The sequence below is a fragment of the Pleurodeles waltl genome, chromosome 6, assembly GCF_031143425.1.
Source record: "Pleurodeles waltl isolate 20211129_DDA chromosome 6, aPleWal1.hap1.20221129, whole genome shotgun sequence".
Classification (NCBI taxonomy): domain Eukaryota; kingdom Metazoa; phylum Chordata; class Amphibia; order Caudata; family Salamandridae; genus Pleurodeles; species Pleurodeles waltl.
This window is the reverse complement of record NC_090445.1, coordinates 1,713,413,453-1,713,440,330: the sequence shown is the minus strand read 5'-3', so window position 1 is coordinate 1,713,440,330 and position 26,878 is coordinate 1,713,413,453. Positions and strand designations below refer to the sequence as shown.

The 26,878-nt window shown below is 46.7% G+C and overlaps 1 protein-coding gene across 1 annotated transcript in view; it reads right to left on the bottom strand.

Annotated features, from left to right (window-relative positions):
* The window catches only part of LOC138301432 (saoe class I histocompatibility antigen, C alpha chain-like), a 248,416-nt gene extending 221,746 nt beyond the window's left edge, over window positions 1-26,670 (bottom strand). The window contains exon 1 of the mRNA XM_069241924.1: window positions 26,537-26,670. Coding sequence (XP_069098025.1) covers window positions 26,537-26,597 — 61 coding nt within the window. The 5' untranslated portion in view covers window positions 26,598-26,670. The remainder of the gene's footprint in view (window positions 1-26,536) is intronic.
* Window positions 26,671-26,878: the final 208 nt, after the last annotated feature.

Here is a 26,878-nt window from a genome sequence, read left to right as displayed (position 1 = left end):
TATAGGTCACTACCTATATGTAGCTTCACAATGGTAACTCCGAATATGGCCATGTAACATGTCTAAGATCATGGAATTGCCCCCTCTATGCCATCCTGGCATTGTTGGCACAATTCGATGATCCCAGTGGTCTGTAGCACAGACCCTGGTACTGCCAAACTGCCCTTCCTGGGGTTTCACTGCAGCTGCTGCTGCTGCCAACCCCTCAGACAGGCATCTGCCCTCCTGGGGTCAAGCCAGGCTTGTCCCAGGATGGCAGAACAAAGGACTTCCTCTGAGAGAGGGTGTTACACCCTCTCCCTTTGGAAAATGGTGTGAAGGCAGGGGAGGGGTAGCCTCCCCCAGCCTCTGGAAATGCTTACTTGGGCACAGATGTGCCCAATTCTGCATAAGCCAGTCTACACCGGTTCAGGGACCCCTTAGCCCCTGCTCTGGCGCGAAACTGGACAAAGAAAAGGGGAGTGACCACTCCCCTGACCTGCACCTCCCATGGGAGGTGTCCAGAGCTCCTCCAGTGTGCTCCAGACCTCTGCCATCTTGGAAACAGAGGTGCTGCTGGCACACTGGACTGCTCTGAGTGGCCAGTGCCACCAGGTGACGTCAGAGACTCCTTGTGATAGGCTCCTTCAGGTGTTGCTAGCCTATCCTCTCTCCTAGGTAGCCAAACCCTCTTTTCTGGCTATTTAGGGTCTCTGTCTCTGGGGAAACTTTAGATAACGAATGCAAGAGCTCATCCGAGTTCCTCTGCATCTCTCTCTTCACCTTCTGCCAAGGAATCGACTGCTGACCGCGCTGGAAGCCTGCAACACTGCAACAAAGTAGCAAAGACGACTACTGCAACTCTGTAACGCTGATCCTGCCGCCTTCTCGACTGTTTTCCTGTTTGTGCATGCTGTGGGGGTAGTCTGCCTCCTCTCTGCACCAGAAGCTCCGAAGAAATCTCCCGTGGGTCGACGGAATCTTCCCCCTGCAACCGCAGGCACCAAAAAGCTGCATTACCGGTCCCTTGGGTCTCCTCTCAGCACGACGAGCGAGGTCCCTCGAATCCAGCAACTCTGTCCAAGTGGCCCCCACAGTCCAGTGACTCTTCAGTCCAAGTTTGGTGGAGGTAAGTCCTTGCCTCACCTCGCTAGACTGCATTGCTGGGAACCGCGACTTTTGCAGCTACTCCGGCCCCTGTGCACTTCCGGCGGAAATCCTTTCGTGCACAGCCAAGCCTGGGTCCACGGCACTCTAACCTGCATTGCACGACTTTCTAAGTTGGTCTCCAGCGACGTGGGACTCCTTTGTGTAACTTCGGGTGAGCACCGTTTCACGCATCCTCGTAGTGCCTGTTTCTGGCACTTCTCCGGGTGCTATCTGCTACTGAGAGGGCTCCTTGTCTTGCTCGACGTCCCCTCTCTCTCCTGGTCCAATTTGGGACCTCCTGGTCCCTCCAGGGCCACAGCAGCGTCCAATAACGCTAACCGCACGATTTGCAGCTAGCAAGGCTTGTTGGCGTTCTTTCGGCGGGAAAAGACTTCTGCACGACTCTCCACGGCGAGGGGGATCCGTCCACCAAAGGAGAAGTCTCTAGCCCTTTTCGTTCCTGCAGAAACCTCAGCTTCTTCTGTCCAGTAGAAGCTTCTTTGCACCCGCAGCTGGCATTTCCTGGGCATCTGCCCATCTCCGACTTGCTTGTGACTTTTGGACTTGGTCCCCTTGTTCCACAGGTACCCTAGATTGGAAATCCACAGTTGTTGCATTGTTGGTTTGTGTCTTTCCTGCATTATTCCTCTAACACGACTTCTTTGTCCTTAGGGGAACTTTAGTGCACTTTGCACTCACTTTTCAGGGTCTTGGGGAGGGTTATTTTTCTAACTCTCACTATTTTCTAATAGTCCCAGTGACCCTCTACAAGGTCACATAGGTTTGGGGTCCATTCGTGGTTCGCATTCCACTTTTGGAGTATATGGTTTGTGTTGCCCCTATCCCTATGTTTCCCCATTGCATCCTATTGTAACTATACATTGTTTGCACTGTTTTCTAAGACTATACTGCATATTTTTGCTATTGTGTATATATATCTTGTGTATATTTCCTATCCTCTCACTGAGGGTACACTCTAAGATACTTTGGCATATTGTCATAAAAATAAAGTACCTTTATTTTTAGTATAACTGTGTATTGTGTTTTCTTATGATATTGTGCAAGTGACACTTGTGGTACTGTAGTAGCTTCACACGTCTCCTAGTTCAGCCTAAGCTGCTCTGCTAAGCTACCATTATCTATCAGCCTAAGCTGCTAGACACCCTATACACTAATAAGGGATAACTGGGTCTGGTGCAAGGTGCAAGTACCCCTTGGTACTCACTACAAGCCAGTCCAGCCTCCTACAGTACCCACAGCCCACCTCCCCCACCCAGACACCTTCCATGCGCGCTGAATCAGATGAATATGACTGTACTCACCCCCTTGTGGCTGCTGTGATGCCCTCAAGCATCCATCCAACTCCGGATACGCCACCGCCAGGATCCGGAAGATCAGGGGGGTCATGGTACGACGGGCACCCCTCCCACGTTGGGAGGCCATTCCCAGCTGGGCCTCCGCCGTTTTCTTGCTCCAGTGGCAAATGTCCTCCCATCTTTTCCAGCAGTGGGTGCTCCGTCTGTAGTGGACTCCCAGGGTACGGACTTCCTTGGCGATGGCACGCAAATATCCTTCTTCTGGTGGGCGCTGACCTACAGGAATAGTACAGGGGAAAAGGAAAAGATATAACCATCCGGACCGTCACAGTCATTGGCCCATGTTCCTACCCTTGCCATGACGCACATACACTCACCGTCGTTTCATGCACGCCTCATTCCCCCCCAATCTCCCATCCACACCACTCCAAACAGCCATTGCCCATACAGCATGCTCACAGTGTACTCACCTATTTGTCTGGAGGACCGTAGACTAGCGTGTACTGGGGGAGGACCCCATCCACTAGTTTCTCTAACTCCTCCGATGTGAAGGCAAGGGCCCTTTCCCCAGACACGTGAGCCATCGTCGCTTCCAGACTGAGGTCACAGCAGCACTTGCAGTGTAGGTCCTCTCCTGTCGAAGATCAGGTATCAAGAGAGAAAATGGCAGTCACATCCGCGGCGGTGCGTACCGTCACCGCCAGCGTACATCATCATTGGCTCCTGGGACCCATAGGGTCCAATGTTAACCAATGCAGGATTGCGCTGCGGTCTTCGACCGCCTACCGCAACGGTGTACAACGCCAGCACTGTTACCTCATATCCCCTTGTCCCACCTTACAGGTCAGGCAGCCACCATTTCAGGGGGCCACATGGCATTATTGTAAATGCGTCACACATATCTAGGCCTTGCATACACACTAAGACAGGCACATAGCGGATTGACAAATGTGTGGAATAAAGTTGTGCTCGCTGTTCTCATCCATAGACCACGTCCGCTGGAGCAGGTGAGGAGATGGCGGCATCCTCCGGTGTACAGACCGCTGGTGGACCTGTCGACAACGGAAGAGCGACATGTAACTGTCACCTACAGACTTGACCGTGCCACAATCCATGAACTGTGTGCCCAGTTGGAGCCAGACCTGATGTCAGCTATCCGCCATCCCACAGGTATCCCCCCTCTAGTGCAGGTCCTGTCAGTACTCCATTTCCTGGCAAGTTGGTCTTTTCAAACGACAGTGGCCATAGCATCAGGGATGATCCAGCCTATGTTCTCCAACGTGTTGTCCAGAGTGTTGTCTGCCCTGCTGAAACATGCGCAGCTACATCGTGTTCCCTCAGGTGGAGGATTTGCCTACAGTGAAAGGTGACTTCTATGCTTTGGGACATATCCCCAAAATCATAGGTGCCATTGATGGGACACATGTGGCCTTGGTCCCCCCGCAGGAGTCAACAGGTGTACAGAAACCGGAAGAGTTACTACTCGATGAATGTGCAGATGGTGTGTTTGGCTGACCAGTACATCTCCCATGTAAATGCCAAGTTTCCTGGCTCAGTGCATGACGCTTACATTCTGAGGAATAGCAGCATCCCTTATGTGATGGGGCAACTCCAGAGGCACTGTGTGTGGCTATTAGGTGAGGACATGGACCCTATACAGTGTGAATAGTTGTCTGGTTCTGGGGTTGTCCCTAAGGGTTAGTGTGTGTCTAACAGTTGTCCCTCGACATTTGCAGGTGACTCTGGCTAACCCAACCCGTCATGGCTACTGACCCCAGTGAGGAAACTCAGGGCAAGGGCAGAGGAACGCTACAATGAGACACATGGGCGAAATAGGAGGTTTATAGTGAGGACCTTCAGCCTCCTGAAGGCCAGGTTCAGATGCCTCCATATGACAGGTGGTTCCCTATTCTACTCACCAAAGAAGGTGTGCCAGATCATCGTGGCCTGCTGTATGCTGCACAACTTGGCTTTGCGACGACAGGTGCCTTTTCTGCAGGAGGATGGTCCTGAAGGTGGTGTTGTGGCAGCTGTGGAGCCTGTGGACAGTGAAGAAGAGGATGCAGAAGAAGAGGATATCGACAACAGAAACACTGTGATTCATCAATACTTCCAGTGAGACACAGGTAAGAAGAAAGCACTGCCTCCTACATCTGATACCCTTGTTCTACCTTTCATCTGTCTGTCACTTTCACCCAGTGTATGGACCCTGATTCGTCACTTTCCCTTTCGATTTCACAGATGTGGGTCCCACTGTGTGACCTCTGCTATGTTACCTCATGGACTAGAGCTGTGTGACATAGGTATGTTGACAATACAATGGACATTGCTATTTTCGTTAGTTATAGCAAATACACATTTGTGAAAGCACAGACTGACTCCAGATTATTTTGTGATTCAAGGGTGTTTATTTAAGTGCTAAATAGTGGAGGGGGTTGTAAAATGGTCAGGGGTGATGGTAGAGGAATGTCCATGGCAGAGTCCAGTCTATTAGTCTCACAGGTGCATTGTCCAAAGGGGCATAGGAAGTGGAGCTGGGGCAGTTTAAGGATGGACAGGGTGAAAAAGTGGGACAGAAGGATGACAATCAGGGTGGACTCATTTCTTGGCGGGGGTCTTGGCATTGTTCTTTGTCTTTGTCCTGGATCTCAGGAACCGCTTGCGGGGTGGTTCTCCATCTGCAGGGGGTGGGGTGCTGGAGTCGTTGTCCTGTGGCGGTGTCTCCTATCCACTAGCGCCGGCGGAGGTGGTGGGAAGTTCATCGTCCAGGCTAGTGTCAGGGGCCCCTTGTTGTGCCACAGTGTATCTCCTGGTGTTCACGAGTTCCTTCAGCACCCCTACAATGGTGCCCAGGGTGGTATTGATGGATTTGAGTTCCTCCCTGAACCCCACATACTGTTCCTCCTGCAGCCGTTGGGTCTCCTGAAACTTGGCCAGTACCGTTGCCATCGTCTCCTGGGAATGGTGGTAAGCTCCCATGATGTTGGAGAGGGCCTCGTGGAGAGGGGGTTCCCTGGGCATGTCCTCCCCCTGTCGCACAGCAGCCCTCCTAGTTTCCCTGTGTTCCTGGGCCTCTGTCCCCTGAACCGTGTGCCCACTACCACTGCCCCCAAGTCCCTGCAGTTCTTGGGGTGGTGGGTTAGCCTGGGTTCCCTGTAGTGGTGGACACACTGCTGCTTGACGTGTCCTGGGGACAGAGGTATGGGCCCACTGGGTGTGTGCTGTGCTGGTGTTTCCAGAGGGGGGAGGCTCTGTTGTGGCTTGTGCCAGTGTAAGGGGAACCGACTGTCCCGAGGTCCCAGATGGGCCGGGCTGGTCATCTAGATCCAGTTGGACAGAGCTGCTGTCATCACTGTGGGCCTCTTCTGTGGGGGGGTGGACATGTCTGGAACCTCCTGTCCGGTGACGTTGGGTAGGGGTCCTGCAGGGGTGTAAAGGCATGATTATTGCTTCTGTGTGTGCCATGGTGTGCAATGGGTGGGTGACCCTATACCCCAGTGCTTGCATTCCTGTGTAGGACCTTGTGTGCTAATTGTTTAGGGGTCTGTGTGGGTATGTGTAGAGGCCATGCATTGGTGATGGGTGTCCATGCTTTGTTGTTGCATGCAGGGCTTGGTGTGGGGATGTGTGGTTTGTGATAGTAGGACATATGTGAGGAGTTGGAGTGATGGGGTGAGGGCAAGGGTGGGGGTATGTGATAGCGTGCAGGTAGGGGGGGATGTAATAGTGAAGAGTTGACTTACCAGAGTCCATTCCTCCAGCTACTCCTGCAAGGCCCTCAGGATGCAATATAGCAAAGACCTGCTCCTCCCATGTTGTTAGTTGTGGGGGAGGAGGTAGGGGTCCGCCGCCAGTCCTCTGAACCGCGATGTGGTGTCTTGAGACCACGGAACGCACCTTCCCCCGTAGGTCGTTCCACCTCTTTCTGATGTCATCCCGTGTTCTTGGGTGCTGTCCCACTGCGTTGACCCTGTCCACGATTCTGCGCCATAGCTCCATCTTCCTAGCTATGATGGTGTGCTGCACCTGTGATCCGAATAGTTGTGGCTCTACACGGATGATTTCCTCCACCATGACCCTGAGCTCCTCCTCTGAAAACCTGGGGTGTCTTTGCGGTGCCATGGGGTGATGTGGGTGATGTGTGAGGTGGTGTGTGTTGTGATGTGTGGGGTGATGTTTAGGGGTGTGTGGTGTTTTGTGCATGGATGTGTATGTGTGATGGTGTTGTGTGCCTCTGTATGCTGGTGTTTTCTTTGCTGTGCTGTCTATCTGGCCTTCATCTACATTTTTGGAGTTTGGGTTTGTGGGTTTGTGGGTGATGTGGGCAGGTGTTTCATATTGTATTGGGTGTGTGGGAGTGGTGTGTGTATGTGTATCAGGTGTGTGTATTTCAATTTGTCCAATGTGGTAGTGTTTTGTAAATGTGTGTGTATTTTGAGCGCGGCGGTGTGTACCGCCAATGGAATACCACGCCGCGTGGATTCGTGGGTCGTGATAGTGTGGGCGTATTCCTGTTGGCGTGACGGTGGAGGTTTTGTTATTGCCAGTTTATCACTGACCTTTGGTGTGGCGGACTTGTGTGGGTGTCTAGATTTTGGCGGATTCCGAGCTGTGAGTCGTAATAGCTGTGGTGGAATTCTGCGGCGGTGTGTTGGGGGTCTTCTGCACGGCGGTAAGCGGCATTTACCACCAATGTTGTAAGACCCCCATATATTGTAATTGTAATTGTAATCGTATTTATATAGCGCTTACTACCCCTGACGAGGCGTCGAAGCGCTTTTCGATGAGTAGCACGCTACTCCGAACCCAACAAGAATTAGTGATGGATTAGTATTGTTAAATAATGAGTACAGTTTTAGTATTATTATGAGTTAATTTGAGCCGCGGATATGAGAGTTTGTTAGTTAGACTGGAGTAATGGAGGGGTGGAGGAGGAAATAAATCCAGAGGTGTTAAGTGGGAGTATATCCTTCATTTACTCAACCCAAAGGCTTGGGATGAGTAAAGGGGGGTGGAGGGGGAAGAGTATGTGTAAGGGTTGGGGAGAGCATAGTAGCAGGGTGAAATAAATGCAGGAGAATTTAGTAGGGTTGTGTGGGAGGTCACAGAGGTAGAGTGAGGTTTGGTGAATTAGATGTGGAGGGAAGAGCTTAGGCAGAGATATTTAGGAGATGAAAGTGGTAGATGAGATTTGGGATGAGTCAGAGTGAGAATGGAGGATAGTTTGATAGAGACATGACATAAGAGTGATGAGTAGATAAGTGTGATAAGATGAGAGCAGGAATTCATAGATATCTAATATAACAACCCCAAAAAAAAAATATGTTGTAATAATGTCTGCATGTTCTGGAGATATATAGCGAGGGCCTGGCCTACTCCCCCTAAAACCCCCCTGAGGAGTTAATAAAACGTTGATGACACCCATTGGTATCTAGTGTCCACAATAACCACCCGCCTGGATGTGTAAGTGAAGCATTAAACGTACCATTCTGGACCCACTCATCGAGCTCATCTTTAGTTGCATTCGTGTATTTTTGCCATTTGCAAAATTTTGCAGGGGCAGGTATACTGGGCATGTTTAATTCTCTGATTGTTGTTAAGCCTAAACAACTTGTTTGTTGCACAGTTTCATTTAAGAAGATCATCTGACCAGGAGTAAGACATGATCTAAACATTGTTTCTTTTCACTTAATTTGCCAATTTTTTGTTCCCCAGACACTTTTCAGATTAATTGATTTGGACCAATATTCATAGCTTTCTATTGATAACCGGGAAACAAAGGATTCCGAATATATAAATTTCGTATTAGTCAATAACATATCTAGGGCCAGATATAGCAAAGGGTTTTACCCATTCTGTGTCTATGGGAAAATGTGTTCGTACATATGGCCCCTATATCCTTAGTAGGTGGTACATTAAAGTGATACGACTCAGCATTTTATTGATTGTGCCCAGAAAAATATGCAAACTTTTCAGAATATGTTTTAGAACTCCCTTGAGGTGGAGTTGGACAATGTTCCCATTGCGTGTAATTAAATACCATTTTGGGACTGCTCGCTCTATGTATGAAGTAGTGCCCATAAAAGTTATAGCAAAACATATCACCATAATTTTATTTGAATTGGTAAACATCTTCGTTTTCAAAGACAGTATAATATTGCAATTCAGTCATCCTAGAATCAACTGTATTCACATCCCAATCATCAGATACAATGCCTGGAATTACTATATCATTTATTGATAATTTGAACACATACAGTATTTGAATAATTTCCGTGGAACCATATATATCAAACATTACTTTGTCCCAAACAATCCCATCAGGAATTGGCACTGCGGAAATGTTCACAGAGGATAAATCTCTTCGGACTTTGTGTGATGAAAAATGTGGTTTCAAAACGTCCTCCACCTGTTCAACTGTTGACCTTTCAGGAAGAAAATTACCATGTATTAATAAGAAAGAGGTAATAACAAAACCAATCCAAAGCAGAAAGGCTAGGACAGTCAGAGAAAGCCATATACAGTTCCATGGAAAAATGAAATATGTTTCTTTAAGCCAGTTTGTTAGCTTACGTGCACTTGACAAATCAGCTGTCGAAGAGGCAAATGAGTCTGAGAAATCATCGTTGAAGTCAGCAAAATAACCAGAGGCAGTTCATGCAAATGGCGTAGCCGTTGTCAGTGGTGGAGTTGGTGTTTCCTGTGGTGGTACACTATAGACAGCACCATCCGTTTGGCTTGTAGTCGAGTTGACTTGGTCAAATGTTTCTAAGTTAGTTAATGTTAGTGGAACTAATGCAAGATCATCTTCCACCCTCCCCAAGTTCGGAGAGGTATCAGTGTTGGTATAAACAACTTGTAGTGAAACTTCTTCGCCAGTAGTGAGAGTGATTCGGGAACTACTGGATGTTCCTCTTGGTCGGCTGTACAGGACCGTCCACATGGTGTAATCTGACCTTGTCAACTGAGACAAAACGATTTTCTTTGGCAGCTGCCAACAATGATAGAATAACAGTTCTGGTACCGTGTATTCCTAGTACACGGTCTGGTGCTTGATAAGAATGGCCAAATTATTTTTTCACTGCAAATTTTTCACGTACAAGATCCCCAACTCTGGGAATCCAGCCGGTGATGTTACTGGCACATCCTTAATTCTTGTGGAGGCGGCACTTTTGGAAGAATTATCATCACAGAACTGTTGCAATTCCTGTAAGACAGTGACCCGTTCATTTACGTCAAAAGGTGTTTCTGCTGCCTCCATGCCACGACCATCAAGATCCGGAACATACATTAGAGTTCTAAACAGGCACTCATATGAAGTACGACCCCCCAGGGACCTTCTAGGCAGGTTATTTAGTGCCCTCTGGACTCCATACAGGTGATTAAGCCAACTACAACCCGTACCTAAGACTCTGGCTGTTAAGGATTGCTTTAAATGGCGGTTAAATCGCTCCACTACACTATTTCCCTCGGGATGGAATGGAGATGAGTACTGTAGTTGGACCCCCAACGAAGTCATGGGGTCCCTGAATGCCCTTGAGGCAAAAGTAGGGCTCTGGTCCGAATGGAAGGCCGCAACTACATATGTACCGATAAAGACTCGCAAATCTTTAATAACAGTCCGAGCATCAGCCGAGCGTTGTGGCCACACCTATACAAATCTGGAGCATGAATCAACAGTGACTAATATGTTTTTGTATGCACTATCAGGTGATAGGGGACCACAGTGGTCCAAGTACACACACTGTAACGGTTTGTTTGAAATTAAGAGGGGTGTCTGTGGCGGGCGCTTTGACGTGGAAACATTTATTTGTTGACAGATGTCACAACAAAGGACATACTGCTTAGTCTTTTTGTAGAGACCTGGCCACCAATAACGGGCCTATAAGATTGAAATTGTAGCCGCCACACCAGCATTTGCAGAAGCCACCCCCCTCATGTGCTGCTTTAATTAATTGTGGTCTTATATCTTTGTTAGGGATATCTCATACGCCTACTCCTGGTATCTTAACTTCAGCGTTCAGCATACTTCCCATATGATAACGATATTTGTTAGGAAACCCTTTAGGATGGGGCGTACCATCAGCCGTAGCTTTCACGGCAGTCCAAATGTCTGTGTCTGGTTTAGAACTTGAGCGAGTCACTGCAGTTACAGTGGCTACTGCCACTGCTGGCTTTGCGGCTTCATCAGCCAATGTATTTCCAGCAACATGTATTCCAACGCGCTGGTGTCCAAGTGTATGTACAACATGGACATTTGGTAGCATCTCTTTCAGGTCAGCTACTTTCCCCCACAGTAGTCTGTGTTTGATGGTGGTGCCTTTGGAGTCTCTGAACCCATTCTGGCGCCAATAATGCAGGTATTCATTAAAGAACTGAACACAATAATATGAATCACAAACAGCGTAGGCTGTGCCAGATCCGTGTGTTCCAGTGCCATCAGCAGAGCTTTTAGCTCAGCCAACTGTGATGTACAATCCCCTAGGGTCTGTGTAAAGGTATGTAGAGGACAAAATGTATCCCCTTCCATATAGCCTCTCACGACTGCGCAAGCAGCAGAATATTAATGTTTAGTTCCAATTGTAGGTTGTGCAGAGCCATCGGTGTACATGACTCTATGATACTCATCAATAGGCAAGGTATTTGCTGGAACTGGATATTCTACTTCATATTGTAGGAATTCCTGAGTTTGTAACTTTGGGTCAAAAATGTAGTCTACATCAGTGGCTGTTAGAGACGTAGCACATTGTATCCAACGTGGATGTAGTGCTTTTGCATTCGGAACGCTAGCTTTTGTAACAGCCTCTAGGGTTGGGATTGGAGAAACGACAATAATGTGTTTTCCTTGGGCAAGAGGTCTTTCTTTAATATCAGCCATCTGTACGGCAGTGAGTATTTTCTCTGTAGGAGCAAAACGTTGTTCAGCTGCTGAATACAAATGTGATTTGTATGCAATCAGGACTGTCTCACCTTCATTAAATGTCACATAGGTGAAACTGATGGCCCCAGCTATTACCCTGATGACCAAATGTGTTTTGTTGTCCCTTGTGTGTAAATGTTGTGCTGCAAGCATGTCTGTATGCAATTCTCTAAGGATGCGTGTATGTTCAGTTGTGAGGAATTTACTTGAAAAATCGGGACATATTAAGTCATATAAAAGTTTTATGCGAGTAGCATAATCTGGAATGTAGGTTCTGCCAAAATTTAAGAAACCCAATAATGATTGGAGTTTTTTAATCGTATTCGGTGGTTGTAACTGTGCGCACTTTTCTAAGAATTGTGGCGCTAGGCTCTTCCCTTCACTTGACAGCTCATATACTAGAAACAGGACACTAAGGAAGGCAATTTTTGTTTTTTTGAAGTTAAATTTGTAGCCAAATTCAGCAAACCCTACAACAATGCGGGCTACCCGTCTTAAATGTTGTAGTAATTCATCATCCGTGAGATATATATCATCTATATAGGACAATGCTTCAGGGTCGATCTCGTGTAAAATGGCAGTGACACGAGTCACGAACAGTCCTGGGCTGTTCTTATACCCCTGAGGTAAATGACAGATTTTTTTTCTGAGAGCCTAGTGCGTTAAAGTCTCTGCTTTCAGGCGCTATATTCTGGCAGAAAAACCCATTAGATATGTCTAGTGTTGTTTTGTATTTTTTACGCACTATGTTGCTCATTAGTGCAGTGCTATGTGAATTTTGTATAGCATAGGTGCGTGTGTGACTATTTAGATGTCTGTAGTCTAAGACTATTCTGTATGAATGATTCGGTTTAGCTACGGGGAATAAAGGGTTATTCATTGCGAGACACAGGGTTCAATCACCCCTGGTACTCTAATTGCGTGAGTATTTGTCTCACTGGTGCTTTTGCTTCACATTTTATGGGATACTGCGGTCAGGCAGCCAATCTTGTTCGGCCAACAAGACATCATACACTTTCACTATGCGATCCCAAAAGATTGCGTCTATTGTGCATTCAATGTCTCCTTCTAATTGCAACGTTACTTTGTACACCCTATCAGGCTTAGAGACACGAATGTCCGCTGTTTATACTTGTATAAAGTCATCAGTTGATTTCCCCTCCAGATGCTCTAGAAGATTCCGGCGAACTATTGTGACCTCTGCCACGCTGTCTAGCAATGCTAGAGCCCAATTCTTGTTCTTCAAGAGGACCTTCTTCCTGTGTGGCATGTCGGTCTGCGACTGCTGCCACTTTTTTCTTTTTAAATTGTTGTTTTTGTTGGGCTGGTTTCTCTTCCTTTTTAACAGAAACCTCCAGTGCGTTGTGATTCCTGTCTCGGTTTCACGTACTCTCTTCTTCGCTCTGATCGCCCACCTCTCTCATTTCTCTTTTCCGATGAGTCCTGATAGGAACGAGATTGGCGTGTATCAGTATATTGATATCTATCGGGCGTTTTGATATTATCTCTATTTCTGAGATTATACCTATTCTGTGGGGTCTCCGTACGTGGAGATTCTCCCCTTTCTTTTTTAGGCGTTTGTTGCTTTTTATCCCAGCGTTTCTTATTACCCTCAGGTTGTTGTTTGTATCTTTATTTGATTTACCCTGGAATTGAGGTTTTTGTGGTCTGGCCCCTAGGCTATCTCGACTGATACTTAAATAGGTTTCAGCTATTATTTTAGGCAGCTCTCGTTCTTGATCTTGTTGCGGAACATCACGAAGCCGCATGCGCACTGCAAGTGCGACTGCTTGCCCTTTAAGGTTACTCAAAATGATTGAGGACACTGTGGCAAAATTGCCCATCAACTGCACGCCCAAATCTAGGGCCGGGACAGCCCCATATTCATCTTGAATTAGTTTCAGCACTTCCAGTAAATTGGCAAGTGTCGGTGTACCGTGTGCGGTTGTGTAGAGCGCGGCAAATACCATACCCCAAGAATTACAGTTTTCTACTGTAGGGACCATCCCAAAGGGAAAGCACATCGTTAATATTCTATGTTTATCCTGAGGTACCGTATGGGGAAATACTGCCTCCAGCGTGTTAATTTTTTGTGCTAACCAAAACAGAGTTTCTTCTCGTTTGGCGGGTACTTTACCCATAATCGAATGTACAGTCGCAGGATTTATACCTGGTGTTACTGCATATGGGTGTGCTGGAGCACCACGTGCCGGGTTTGTATTTAATGTTTGCATCACAAATTGTACTAATCGTCTATATATTGCTATTAATTCAGAATATAAGTGATGAACCTTAGCTACAGCTAAATTTCCAACCGCAGGATGTGGTGTATAGGTGGCCAATAAAGGCCAGGTAAGACCGTCATTACGTAGCGGACCTAACCTTACTGGTAATATTGTATGGGGTAGGGTGCCATCAAGCCAATTATTATGTTCTTGATAAGATACAGGTATCTCTAAGTATGCGTACGTTCTGTATTGTCCAGGCGCGTTCGCAGGTGTATAATGGTTAAATGTATTTCTGTTCCCATCAACTGCTGGAAATGTGACCCAAGAGTAAAAAATTTCTGTTCTATAAGCTGCGTGGGCGTTCACCACAAATGCAACTGGACCTCCCTGTGCTGTTAGGCCATTTGCTAGTAGGTGTGCTGTGAGAAGTTGTCTCATGTTAACAGCTATTTGTACATGTTGGGGATTCGCCATGATAGTAACACTATGAATTCAGAGAAGGCACGCCAAAATGGGGTTTCCTTTTGAAGTTCAAGCTTGAACAACCTCCAGCTGTAGTGGTATCACCTACACAGCTGTGGTGGAAATCCTCAGTACCACGGACGTCTCCGCATACGGCATTCAGGGGTCATTATATATAATGAGACAGAGATACTCCGGAGGACCCAAAAATCAGAGCATGACCAAACGTTGGCGGCGCCATGTCACGTAGGCTCATTATTCTAAATGAGACTACTGGATTTTGAGCAGCAAGATCGTCCACAGTGTGGGAGACTGAGTCTGACCCATGGTGGGTGACACCTGTCACTGGAAACATCCTGAACAACTAGGTCCTAAACAACTACTTGCCTAAACCACTACTGCTAAACAACTAAAAAGTCTCTGCAACGAAGTACTGAACAGCTACTGTCTAAACAACGATTTTGCCTGAACAACGATTGCCTCAACAGGTAAGTTTTTTTTTTAGGGTTTATTAGTTGTTTTGAATTGATAGAAGTTGTTTAGAATTTATATATATATATAAATTCTAAACAACTTATATAAATTCAAAACAACTAATAAACCATTAAAAAAAACTTACCTTAAAATTCGGTGTTAGAATATATATATATATATATATATATATATATATATATATATATATATATATATATTGTTTAGAATTTATATATATATATACACATATACATTTATATATAAATATATAAATTCAAAACAACTAATAAACCATAAAAAAAAGAAAAACTTACCTTAAAATCCTGTGTTCAGGCAATTGTTATTTAGGCAAAACTGTTGTTTAGACAGTAGTTGTTCAGTACTTCGTTGTAGAGACTTTTTAGTTGTTTAGCAGCAGTGGTTTAGGCAAGTAGTTGTTTAGGACCTAGTTGTTCCATCACATATTCACCTGTCGCTCCAAATCCGGGTTTTGCTCTGGCTAACTAGCAGTGCCTCATCTCTCCCGAAAGGTAGAGATGATTGGGCAGCGGAGCGCATGACATATCATACTTCTCAGGGAAGTCGTGGTCACTCAGGTCGCATCCGGTTCTCTCATTCACGATTCGGTCTCACACATGAATGACAATGGAAGCAGTATAAGTTTTAAAGACTGGTTTAATAAAACAACTGCATTTTAGATAGTAAAGTGTGAGCTGCAATAACCAGAACAACACAACATAACAATATTAAAATGGTGACGATGAGAGTGAAGCATAAGAATAATGCTTTCATATTGGCACTAAAGTCGATGGACTATTTTCTATCTGAATCATAATTTGAGCACGGCTTGTTAAGCTCTAATCCTGCCTTTCAGGTTCCCCCGGGAGGACATCAACCCTCATACCTAAGCAAAGGCCTGTAGTCTGCGTTAGCATCTGTAGCGAAGCATTCAGCATACAGTTGTGGTTCCCTGGCTGGAATCTCCCTCTTAACGTGTAATGGGACTAGGAAGTGCTTTTATAATAACACAGCTAATGTTCTAAGAAAATGTCCCTACGTAAGGATGTGTATTTTCCATGAATGTTGGAGACTAAACTTCTACCACGTTCACCGGCAATGTACCAAACTGTAGCCTTGACTGAAGCACAAAGTGATCAAGAATGTGTTGTTTGAGAACACAGTGCTGGGCTAAGCAAAACAGTTAGATAGAAGAAATTAAAACAAGACCATAAAACTGGTTATTGTAAAAATAACAATGCGAAGCTGAATAAAATATATCTAGATCAAGGTGCACAGTGGTCTAGTGTATTAAACTAATGTGCATGGAGCTATAACTAAAATGGCTACACAACAGTGCCACTCAATAGTACATCTCTGGATCTGGGATCTCAATTCCCCTTTTTTTACATACATAAGGGAGTACCATGGTGTTCCAGGCAGGCTTAGCTGGGCCACCTGCTCCTACCAGTTTAATCAGTAAGGTCCTAAGCGTCGAGAAAAATTACTTATTCAAGGGTTTGGGAATATTCGCTAAGAGGTACAGCAGTTTTAAAGGGCAATCATTGTAATTAAGGGGACCAGGCCCAGCAGCGACTATAGAAGTTTAAGTCAAGTATCCACCTATCATGTTGGCTTGTCAGTCACTGACCATTATTCAGCTGAGCAGTCAGTTCAGGCTTCCTGGATAGAACTACACATAAATGTATCTAACAGTCAGTGACCCACTCCGTGGGTATTCCAGCACAGGTATTTCTTCTTCAAGTTGATAGAGATCCCTGAATATCTCCCACACCGGATCATCTCCTCATCAATGATGGCATGTTTACTTCTGGATTTTTAAAAAACAGTAACATATCATTCACATACATGGACAGCATCAGTCACCCTCTGCAGAAGTACGGTCCCCTACGCATACACTTCTCTTGGAGCTGTCTAGCCGGGGGGTCATGGCTAATGGAAATACTAAGGGAATATGTTGTTGTGTTATGTAGATTTGTATGGAGCGCTAGTCTAGAGGGTTTCCAGTCTCTTGGGCAGGGGTGTGGTCCCAAGGTGCTCATATGGAGCGCCGGGTCCTCGGCTTCTTGCGTTAACTAGAGAAGTGAGGAGGAGGCTCTGATGGGGTGAGGGAGAGCGCTCCACATCTCGGATGATCGAAAATAGGCGACCTCCTGGTTTGCTTTTACAGATACGGTACGTGCGGGTGAGAGTGAGGCTGAGCGTAGGTATCTGGTGGGTTGGTGCAAGTGTATGTGGCTGTTCAGGTATTCTAGTTCTGTGTTGTGTAGGGCTTTGTATATGTGAGTGAGAGGTTTGAATTGGCTGCGCTTGTGAATCTGGAGCCAGTGAAGCTTCCTGAGCTGTGGTGTGATGTGGGTGCGGCATGGGAGGTTCACTATGAGTCTTGCAGCGGCGTTCTGATTGGTCTGGAGTTTGTGTAGGCACAGTTTGGAGATTCCGGTATAGAGAGTGTTGCTGTAGTGCAGCCTGCTAGTGATGAGTGCTTGAGTGACCGTCCCCCTGGTGTTCTGAGGGAACTATTTGAAGATCGGTTGCAGCATGCATAAGATGTGGAAGAAGGAGTTGCTCACTGCGTTGACTTGAGCCGTCATGTTGAGCTTGTTGTCTAGGATGATCCTTGTGTGGTCTGTGGGTGTTGTTCTAGCTCCGAAGGCCCCCAGGGGGTGCCATGGAGTGGTCTTGCTGCCATAAGACCAGTACTTCTGTCTTGTCAGAGCTGAGCTCCAGGCACCTGGTTTGCATCCAGTCTACTGCCATGGTCAACCAGTTGGTAAAGTTGGATCTGGTGGTGGTTTTCTCATCAGTCAGAGAGCGGCTGAGTTGAGTGTCATTAGCATAGGAGATGACGTGATGTCTTCTGATTGGATAATCTTCGCCAGCAGTGTCATAAACATGTTGAAAAGGGTGGGACTGAGGGACGATCCCTGTGGGACTTCACAATGTTTTTCCTGTAAGGAACAGATCCATTTGAGCGTGGATTCTTGCATGCCAATCTCGTGGAATCTTCTGATGAGGTTGTTGTGAGACAGGGGGCAACCTTGCCTCGTGCTCCTAGCTTTTTCAAAGGTATCTGAGTCAGGACATAATGCCAACCCAGATTGTGGGTAGCGCATACAGCAGTCATAGCAAGGCCCTGAAACTATTCAGTATACCAAGTCAATTGACAGTCTCAAACAGAAATGGTCATACTAAAAAATCAATTGTCTTTTCAGGGTCTTGAAGGGTGATCACTGCCTTTATGTTGGGATTTATCTGACTGATTACAGCAGAGACCCTGTGCAGACTGAGAGCTGTTGAACTGTGCGGGACGAATCCTGACTGTGCCTGGGACATTAAATTCTCCGGCAGCAGAGACAGCGTTGTTGCAATAACTTTAGCCAGTATCTTATCACAATTCACGAGTGAGAGCAGACCATAAGAAGTATATTTAGTGGGATCTTTCCCTGGTTTAGGAACGATGGGTATAATTGCTTCCCACATCAAGGAAGGACGTTTCCCATCCTGTAAGGCCTCAGCATAGACCTCGAAGAGGTGCGGTCCGAGGATATTCTTGTATACCTTGAAGAAATGGGTTGAACTTGGGGCTTCCCTTCGCCAGCGAGTGGATAGTGCCCACTGTCTCCTCCGCTGAAATCGGGAGACTTAAAAACGTTCATTATAATCTTCTAGCCACACTAATACTATTTCATCAAGATAGTCAGTAAAGCTATCATATGACTCTGACACAAATGAAGTGTCCAATCGTATATAATATTCTACAAACTCATTTAGGATTTCCTAGTTGACCATTAACAAGGCCCCCACGTATTTTTGGTGAATATGAGCCCTTGCATGGAGACTCCTATTGGCCACGGTTGGATCCGCTCCTGTCGTGGGCACTAGGCCCAGCCACACAAGTGCAGCAGAGTTTTTATTGGTTCAGATGGTGCAATCCTGGGTGGTAGCAATTTTATGAATTCCTGCAGATTACAGAAGTTTCCATCACAGAAATGTAGGGAAAATGTGTAACTTCAGGCAAAGTTGGAGGTTTGCAGGGCATTGTGGGTAAGAAACTGGTGTAGGGTGCATGTGAGGAGCACCACCCTGGACACCCACAGATGTCTAGTTTTCAGAACTGTCTGAGTGTGGTAGGTTTTTCCAGGTGGGGGCTGCCCAAGCCCAAAAAGTGCAGCCATTCAGCATTGCACGTGTGACGGTATTGGGAGGTAGCCAAGCTCTCTTGGCCCATATGTAAAACCAACTCCCAAAAAAGCCAAATGTCCTCTTGCTTGCCACTGGGGTGAAATTCTATAGTCCGCAGGGCCAGCAGAAAGACTGTTACCCCCATCAGTTGGGGTGGGAGCATAACCATCCCCATGGTGGTGGACAGCCCCTTCCCCGGCGTCTAGTGGGAAGTCTTCCCCTCTGGGTGGCTGATTAGGTGTAATTACCTCCATCTGCTCCTCAGGGGGCAAAAATACTTTGTCCCCATTTATCTTCGGTGGGGGGGCATGGCCATGCCCATTATAGGCTCCTCCATCCCTTTATTTTTTCAAGAAATGAATCCTTGGCGTCTAGTGGGCTCTGTGCCCTCGCTCCAGGGAAGGAGGGGCATCAGATGGGGTAATTACCCTTGTCTGCCTCCCGGGGTGGCAGAAAGACTTTGTCCCCATTTATTTGGGGGTGGAGGCATGCCATGCCCAATATAGGCACCCCCATCCCTCTATTTTTTCAAAAAATTAATCCCTGGTGTCTAGTGGGCTCTCTGCCCTCCTTCCAGGGGCATAAGATGGGGTAATTGCCCCTGTCTGCCCCCCAGGGTATAGAAAGACTTTATCTCCATTTATTTGGGGAGGGGCATGGCCATGCCCATGGTTGGCAGCCCTCACGCCTCTTTTTCTTTAATATTCCCTCGTGGCTAGTGGGCTTACTGCCCCTTGGGGTGCAGTTCAGGGCTAATTACCCCCCACCTTCCCCCAGGGGGGGCAGAAAGAATGTTTTCAATGTTTTAATTTTTTAGGGGGAGTGGGCACATTGCCATGCCCATTCTGGCCAGCCCTGACCTATAGACTTTTCTACACAAAATTATCCCTGGTGCCTAATGGGCTTTCTGCCCCTCAAGGAGGCAGATTGGGGGCTATTGCCTCACCTGTCCCATGGGGGTGGGGCGCAGAAAGACCTCACACCCCTTTTATGTGGGGTGGGGGCATGACCATCCCCATTGTGGACTGCCCCACCCCTCTTTTATAAAACAAAAATCCATCTGCCACCCAGGGGGAAGGGGGGGGGTTAGAAAGACTGTGCCCATTTGTTTTGGGGGGCTGGGGGCATTTGGATGTCTATTTTCAGCAGCCCCCACCCCTACACTATTACATAAAAGTAGTCCCTGCTACCTAGTGGGTTTCTGACCCCCCCGGAGGCATATTTGGGATATTGCCTCACCTGCCCCATTGGGGTAGGGTGGTGGGGGCAGAAAGACCTCAGTCCACATTTACGTGGGGTGAGGGCATTGCCTTGCCCATTGTGGGCAGCCCTCACCCCTCTTTTTATGATAAAAAAATAAACTCTGCTGTCCAGTGACTTTCTGCCTACCCTGGGGGGTTAGTGGGGGGGGGGAGGGGGGCAGATCAGGGGCAAAACAACATGTGAGAAGTAGTTCTTATCTATTTAATAATAATTAAATAATTAGTAGAAATGTAATGTATTTTTATATAGTTTCATTTGATGTAAATCAGGCCCACGAAGGGTGTTAGAGTGCACAGGGAACGGTGTGTACAACATACAACATACAACATACATCACGTAACACTGAACGTAGGCGTCGGAAAGGCCGGAGACATACAATGTTGTGGGTGACTAGACGTCCATGAATGAGACGAAAAGTGTTGATGTTGGATGGAGAGGCGAAGTTATTGTGCGGTGGCGGTAATATCTCACTTACCAGAAGGCAGGAATGAAAATAAAGTGATTCTGTGACAAAAACAAACCACTTTTAACAAACCGTTTCCGATCACAAACCCTTGTAAGAAGAGTCGCCAGAGATTACAGTAAGTGGGTGAGGTGCGGATCATTAATGTTTATAATTTTATGTTTATAAACTATCACTTCCAATAAATACCGCTCAGAGCAGTGATACAGTCTAATACGGATGTTCGTAACCTGGGGCCTGCGACCCCTACTGGGCGGTCCACAGCTGTCTCAAACATTGCACAATGTTAGTAGATTAAAAAAGATGGTGTACACAAAAACATAAAAAAGCTGAACGTAAAATTTAACATTTTAAAACACTCTAAGGCCCGTATTTATACTTTTTTTAGCGCCGCATTTGCGTCGTTTTTTGACGCAAAAACGGCGCAAACTTGCAAAATACCATTGTATTTTGTAGGTTTGCGCCGTTAGCCGTCAAAAAGCGGCGCAAATGCGGCGCTAAAAAAAGTATAAATACGGGCCTAAATGTGAAGGACGGGAGATTGCAGGATTTAAATTAAGTTGGTGTCTTCAGACAATTTGTGGGAGCAGCTCAAGCACAGCAGAGGGAATCTAGTACGGCGACTTGTGGCCTCGATCGAAGGACAGGTAGCACTCGATCGAAGGACTGGTAGCCTCGGTCGAAGGACTGGTGACCTCGATCGAAAGACTGGTAGTACTCGATCGAAGGACTGGTACTACTTGATCGAAGGACCAGTGGCCTTGATCGAAAGACTGGTAGCACTCGATCGAAGGACTGGTAGTACTCAATCGAAGGCCTGGTGGCCTCGATCGAAAGACTGGTAGTACTCTATCAAAGGACGGGTAGCCTCGATCAAAGGTCTGGTAGTACTCGATCGAAGGACTGGTAGCACTCAATCGAAGGCCTGGTGGCCTCGATCGAAAGGCTGGTAGTACTCTATCAAAGGACGGGTAGCCTCGATCAAAGGACTGGTAGTACTTGATCGAAGGACTGGTAGTACTCGATCGAAAGACTGGTAGTACTCGATCGAAGGACTGGTAGTACTCGACCGAAGGCAGTACTCGATCGAAGGACTGGTAGTACTTGATCGAAGGACCGGTGGCCTTGATCGAAAGACTGGTAGTACTCGAGCGAAGGACTGGTAGTACTTGATCGAAGGACCAGTGGCCTTGATCGAAAGACTGGTAGTACTCGAGCGAAGGACTGGTAGAACTCAATCGAAGGCCTGGTGGCCTCGATCGAAAGACTGGTAGTACTCTATCAAAGGACGGGTAGCCTCGATCAAAGGACTGGTAGTACTTGATCGAAGGACTGGTAGTACTCGATCTAAAGACTGGTAGTACTCGATCGAAGGACTGGTAGTACTCGACCGAAGGACTGGCAGTACTCGATCGAAGGACTGGTAGTACTTGATCGAAGGACCGGTGGCTTTGATCGAAAGACTGGTAGTACTCGAGCGAAGGACTGGTAGTACTTGATCGAAGGACCAGTGGCCTTGATCGAAAGACTGGTAGTACTCGAGCGAAGGACTGGTAGTACTTGTTTGAAGGACTGGTGCCTTTGATCGAAGGACTGGTAGCCTCGATCGAAGGACAGGTATCCTCGATCGAAGGATGGGTAGCCTTGATCCAAGGAGTGGTGGCCTCCATCGAAGGACTGGTAGCGCTCACAAAAAGAGCACGCACTGAGAGCAAGAAGACAAGGTGATATACTAGAGCAGAGGTCTCCAACCTTTTCTGTAGTGAGAGCTACTTCTGGTCACTGAAAACCACCCCGAACTTCCGCCTAATGTAAGGGTGTTTGATATGGGTAGATAAAGGACGGCAGAGAGAGAAAGGTGGGAGAGAGTTTGAGAAAGAAGGATAAAGAAGAATAGAGATAAAAAAACAGAAAAGAAGTAAGACAAGGACAACAGAAACAGAAAAAAAAAGAAGATAAAAGGATATTGGAGAAGGCAGAATAATAAAAAGAAAGAATAGGGAAAGAAAGAAAGAAAGAAAGAAAGAAAGAAAGAAAGAAAGAAAGAAAGAAAGAAAGAAAGAAAAAAGAAAGATACAAGAAACAACCTGAAAAAGGAGTAAAAAGAAATAAAGGATAACGGGAAAAAGGAGAAAAGGATGAAACAAGAAGTGAACGTAGAAGACAAACGAAAAAGGAAGAGGTGGAAAAAGACAAGAACAAGGAAAGAGATGGAGAAGAAAAGAGAGGAAGAAAAAAGTAAGAAATAAACAGTCAATTAAAGGAGAGGAAGAAAGAAAGAAGAAAATAAAGGGGAAAAAACAGAAAAAACACAGAGTCAAAGAAAGAGAAAACAGGAAAGGAGATGAAGGATTGAGGAATGAAAGAGGGGACGAAAAAGAAAGTAACAAAGAAACAGAAACAAGTGAAAAATAAGCGAAGTAGATTATTAAAGGAGAAAAGGTAGAAAACAAGAAACTGAAATACAGAAACATGAAGAATAAAGAAAGACAAATAAGTTGAGAATTAAATAATAAAGAAACAAGCAGAAGGGAGAGAAAGTGGGAAAGAAAGGAAAGAAATAGAGAAAAGCGAGTAAAAGGAGGCAGAAGAAAACAGAAAGTACTAAGGAAACAGTGAAACAAGAAGTAATGTGGAAAAAGAAACAAAGACATAGTAAAAGAAGGAAACAAGTAGCAAAATAAAAGGAAAAAAGAGAAAATAAAGAAAAGGAACAAAATCATTTTTCCACTGTTCCTGTTGCATTTTCAGATTCCCGGCCCCACAGAAAGCGCTGACTCTGTTTCAAGGTGCTAGCATATTGTCCAACCCTCTGACAGGTAATTATCACGTGAGAGCCGGAGACCTACTGGTAGCTGGCGATCGACCTGGTGGAAACGCCTGTGCTGGAGTCTAGCATAACCCTCTGACAGGTAATTATCAACTGAGACCTACTGGTAGCTAGCGATAGACCTGTTGGAAACGCCTGTGCTGGAGTCTAGCATAACCCTCTGGCAGGTAATTATCACCTGAGACCTACTGGTAGCTCGCGATCCACCTGTTGGAAAAGTCTGTGCTGGAGTCTAGCATAACACTCTGGCAGGTAATTATCACCTGAGACCTACTGGTAGCTCGCGATCGACCTGTTGGAAACCCCTGTGCTGGAGTCTAGCATAACCCTCTGGCAGGTAATTATCACCTGAGACCTACTGGTAGCTCGCGATCGACCTGTTGGAAACGCCTGTGCTGGAGTCTAGCATAACCCTCTGCCAGGTAATTATCACCTGAGACCTACTGGTAGCTAGCGATAGACCTGTTGGAAACGCCTGTGCTGGAGTCTAGCATAACCCTCTGGCAGGTAATTATCACCTGAGACCTACTGGTAGCTCGCGATCCACCTGTTGGAAAAGTCTGTGCTGGAGTCTAGCATAACACTCTGGCAGGTAATTATCACCTGAGACCTACTGGTAGCTCGCGATCGACCTGTTGGAAACGCCTGTGCTGGAGTCTAGCATAACCCTCTGCCAGGTAATTATCACCTGAGACCTACTGGTAGCTCGCGATCGACCTGTTGGAAACGCCTGTGCTGGAGTCTAGCATAACCATCTGCCAGGTAATTATCACCTGAGACCTACTGGTAGCTCGCGATCGACCTGTTGGAAACCCCTGTGCTGGAGTCTAGCATAACCCTCTGCCAGGTAATTATCACCTGAGACCTACTGGTAGCTCGAGATCGACCTGTTGGAAACGCCTGTGCCGGAATCTAGCATAAACCTCTGACAGGTAATTATCACCTGAGACCTAATGGTAGCTCACGATCGACCTGATGGAAACGCCTGTGCTGGAATCTACCATAACCCTCTGAAAGTTATTGATCGCCTGAGACCTACTGGTAGCTCGCAATCGACCTGTTGGAAACGCCTGTGCTGGAGTCTAGCATAACCCTCTGACAGATAATGATCCCCTGAGACCTACTGGTAGCCCGCGATCGACCTGTTGGAAACGCCTGTGCTAGAGTCTAGCATAACCCTCTGACAAGTTATTATCACCTGAGACCTACTGGTAGCTCGCGATCAACCTGTTGGAAACGCCTGTGCCAGAGTCTTAGATAACCCTCTGAAAGGTAAATATCACCTGAGACCTACTGGTAGCTCGCGATCGACCTGTTGGAAATGCCTGTGCCGGAATCTAGCATAACCCTCTGACAGGTAATTATCACCTGAGACCTACTGGTAGCTCACGATCGACTTGTTGGAAACGCCTGTGCTGAAATCTACCATAACCCTCTGAAAGGTAATGATCACCTGAGACCTACTGGTAGCTCGCGATCGACCTGTTGGAAACGCCTGTGCTGGAGTCTAGAATAACACTCTGACAGGTAATTATCACCTGAAACCTACTGGTAGCTCGCGATCGACCTGTTGGACACGCCTGTGCTAGAGTCTAGCATAACCCTCTGACAGGTAATTATCACCTGAGACCTACTTATAGCTCGCGATTGACCTGTTGGACACGCGTGTGCTGGAGTCTAGCATAACCCTCTGACAGGTAATTATCACCTGAGACCTACTGGTAGCTCGCGATCGACCTGTTGGAAACGCCTGTGCTGGAGTCTAGCATAACCCTCTGACAGGTAATTATCACCTGAGACCTACTGGTAGCTCACGATCGACCTGTTGGACATGCGTGTGCTGGAGTCTAGCATAACCCTCTGACAGATAATCATCACATGAGACCTACTGGTAGTTCGCGATTGACCTGTTGGACATGCGTGTGCTTGAGTCTAGAATAACACTCTGTTACAAATAAACACAAGTCTTGAAAAGTTTGCCCATTCCCATTGAAATTAAATTGCTGTACTTTAACATTTGATTGTGAATTTAATAAAATATTTCATAATTTGTATATGATGATTGCTAGTTTGCATTTTGTGTGTTGTTTTGCGGTTCAAATAGTAACAAGGATTGCCAAAGCCAATGGGTCCCTATGCGAGAGTTACTGACTTGGCGTCGTGTTGTAGCCATGTTGTACAGCGGTTTGGCTGTGTAGCGTGGCTCTAAGGTTTGGAAAGTGCTATTTTGCGGCCAGTGCTGGCACCGCATCAGAAAGTTTCTTTCGTTGTGACGGGCAAGCAAGGCCGGGGCAAGGGAGTGAGGGTACGTGCAAGCAACGACGGCCGAGGGAAGGTAACTGGAGGAGAAACACGAAAAAGGGGTCAGTGGGAGGGGAAGAAGCAACACGGGGTTGGTGGGAGGAGAAGGAGAACTATTACCTCATTCACAGAGTGATCTGCGGACGGACAGTAATAAGGAGGAAGCAATCTGTGCTTGATCCATGCTCCACAGAAAGAAAAGGACGTGACGCCCAGCACTCGCTGGCCAATTAGGAGGCAGCAGCTAAGAGTGACAATGAGGCCAACGAATGGAAAGCAGTGATGGGCCCCAACCCTTTCTTGTAAGCAACACCCCTACAGTGACAGCGCATACGCTTTTAACTGCGAGCCCTAAAAGCTGATTACGGTGGGCCCCCCGCTACCAGTAGTGATTCAGTGGGGGGTCCACAGAAGTGAAAAGTTTAAGAACTACTGAAGTCAAATATTGACTGAAAATACCCCAAATGTTAAGGAAATACACTTTTTGACCTTGAAGAGTGTTTGTTGTGTGAGCTGCATGGTAGTTATGTGGCTTGGCTCATGTTGTGGCATGCTACACTGATTCACACGTACACACTCACTATTGTGTTACACTGATCTGCGCACATAGCTCCTCCATGTGCTACACTGATTCACATGTACACACTCACTACACTGATCTGTGCACACAGTCCCTCCATGTGTTACACTGATTCACATGTACATACTGACTACTGTGTTACACTGATCTGTGTACACAGTACGCTGATTCTCATGTACACACTCACTATTGTGTTACACTGACATGTGCTACACTGATGTCCACACAGCCCTCACTCACCCTGTGTTACACTGATGTCCACACAAAGCCCCATCTCTCTCTGTTCCACAGACCCCAGTGCAGTCCACCTGCCTCCCTAACACTATACAAACGTCCTCCACGATGTACCCCCTTCCCAGATCACTCACCTGCCCTGGCCTGTTGCAGACAGAGCCCCCCAAGGAGCAGGAGGAGGGGACCCCAGGTCATGATGCGGGGCAGCAGTGAGGTCACAGAGGGGGCAATCAGTCTGTGAGGAAAAGCTCTGGAGAGAACTTCACAGGATCTGAGCTCAGTCAGTCCCAGAGAGAGGCGGGAGAGGGGGAACCCACCAATCAGAAGGCAGAACAGCAGCGCGTCATCACTCACCGGGTAGAGCCTCGCTGCGAGGAGCTAGAGGAGGTGAAAGTGAAAGTGAAGAGGTGCAGGAGTTTCGTTTTCTTTCCTCGTCTGCATAGTCCCCCCTTCTTTTGTTATTTTTGCCTCCAGTT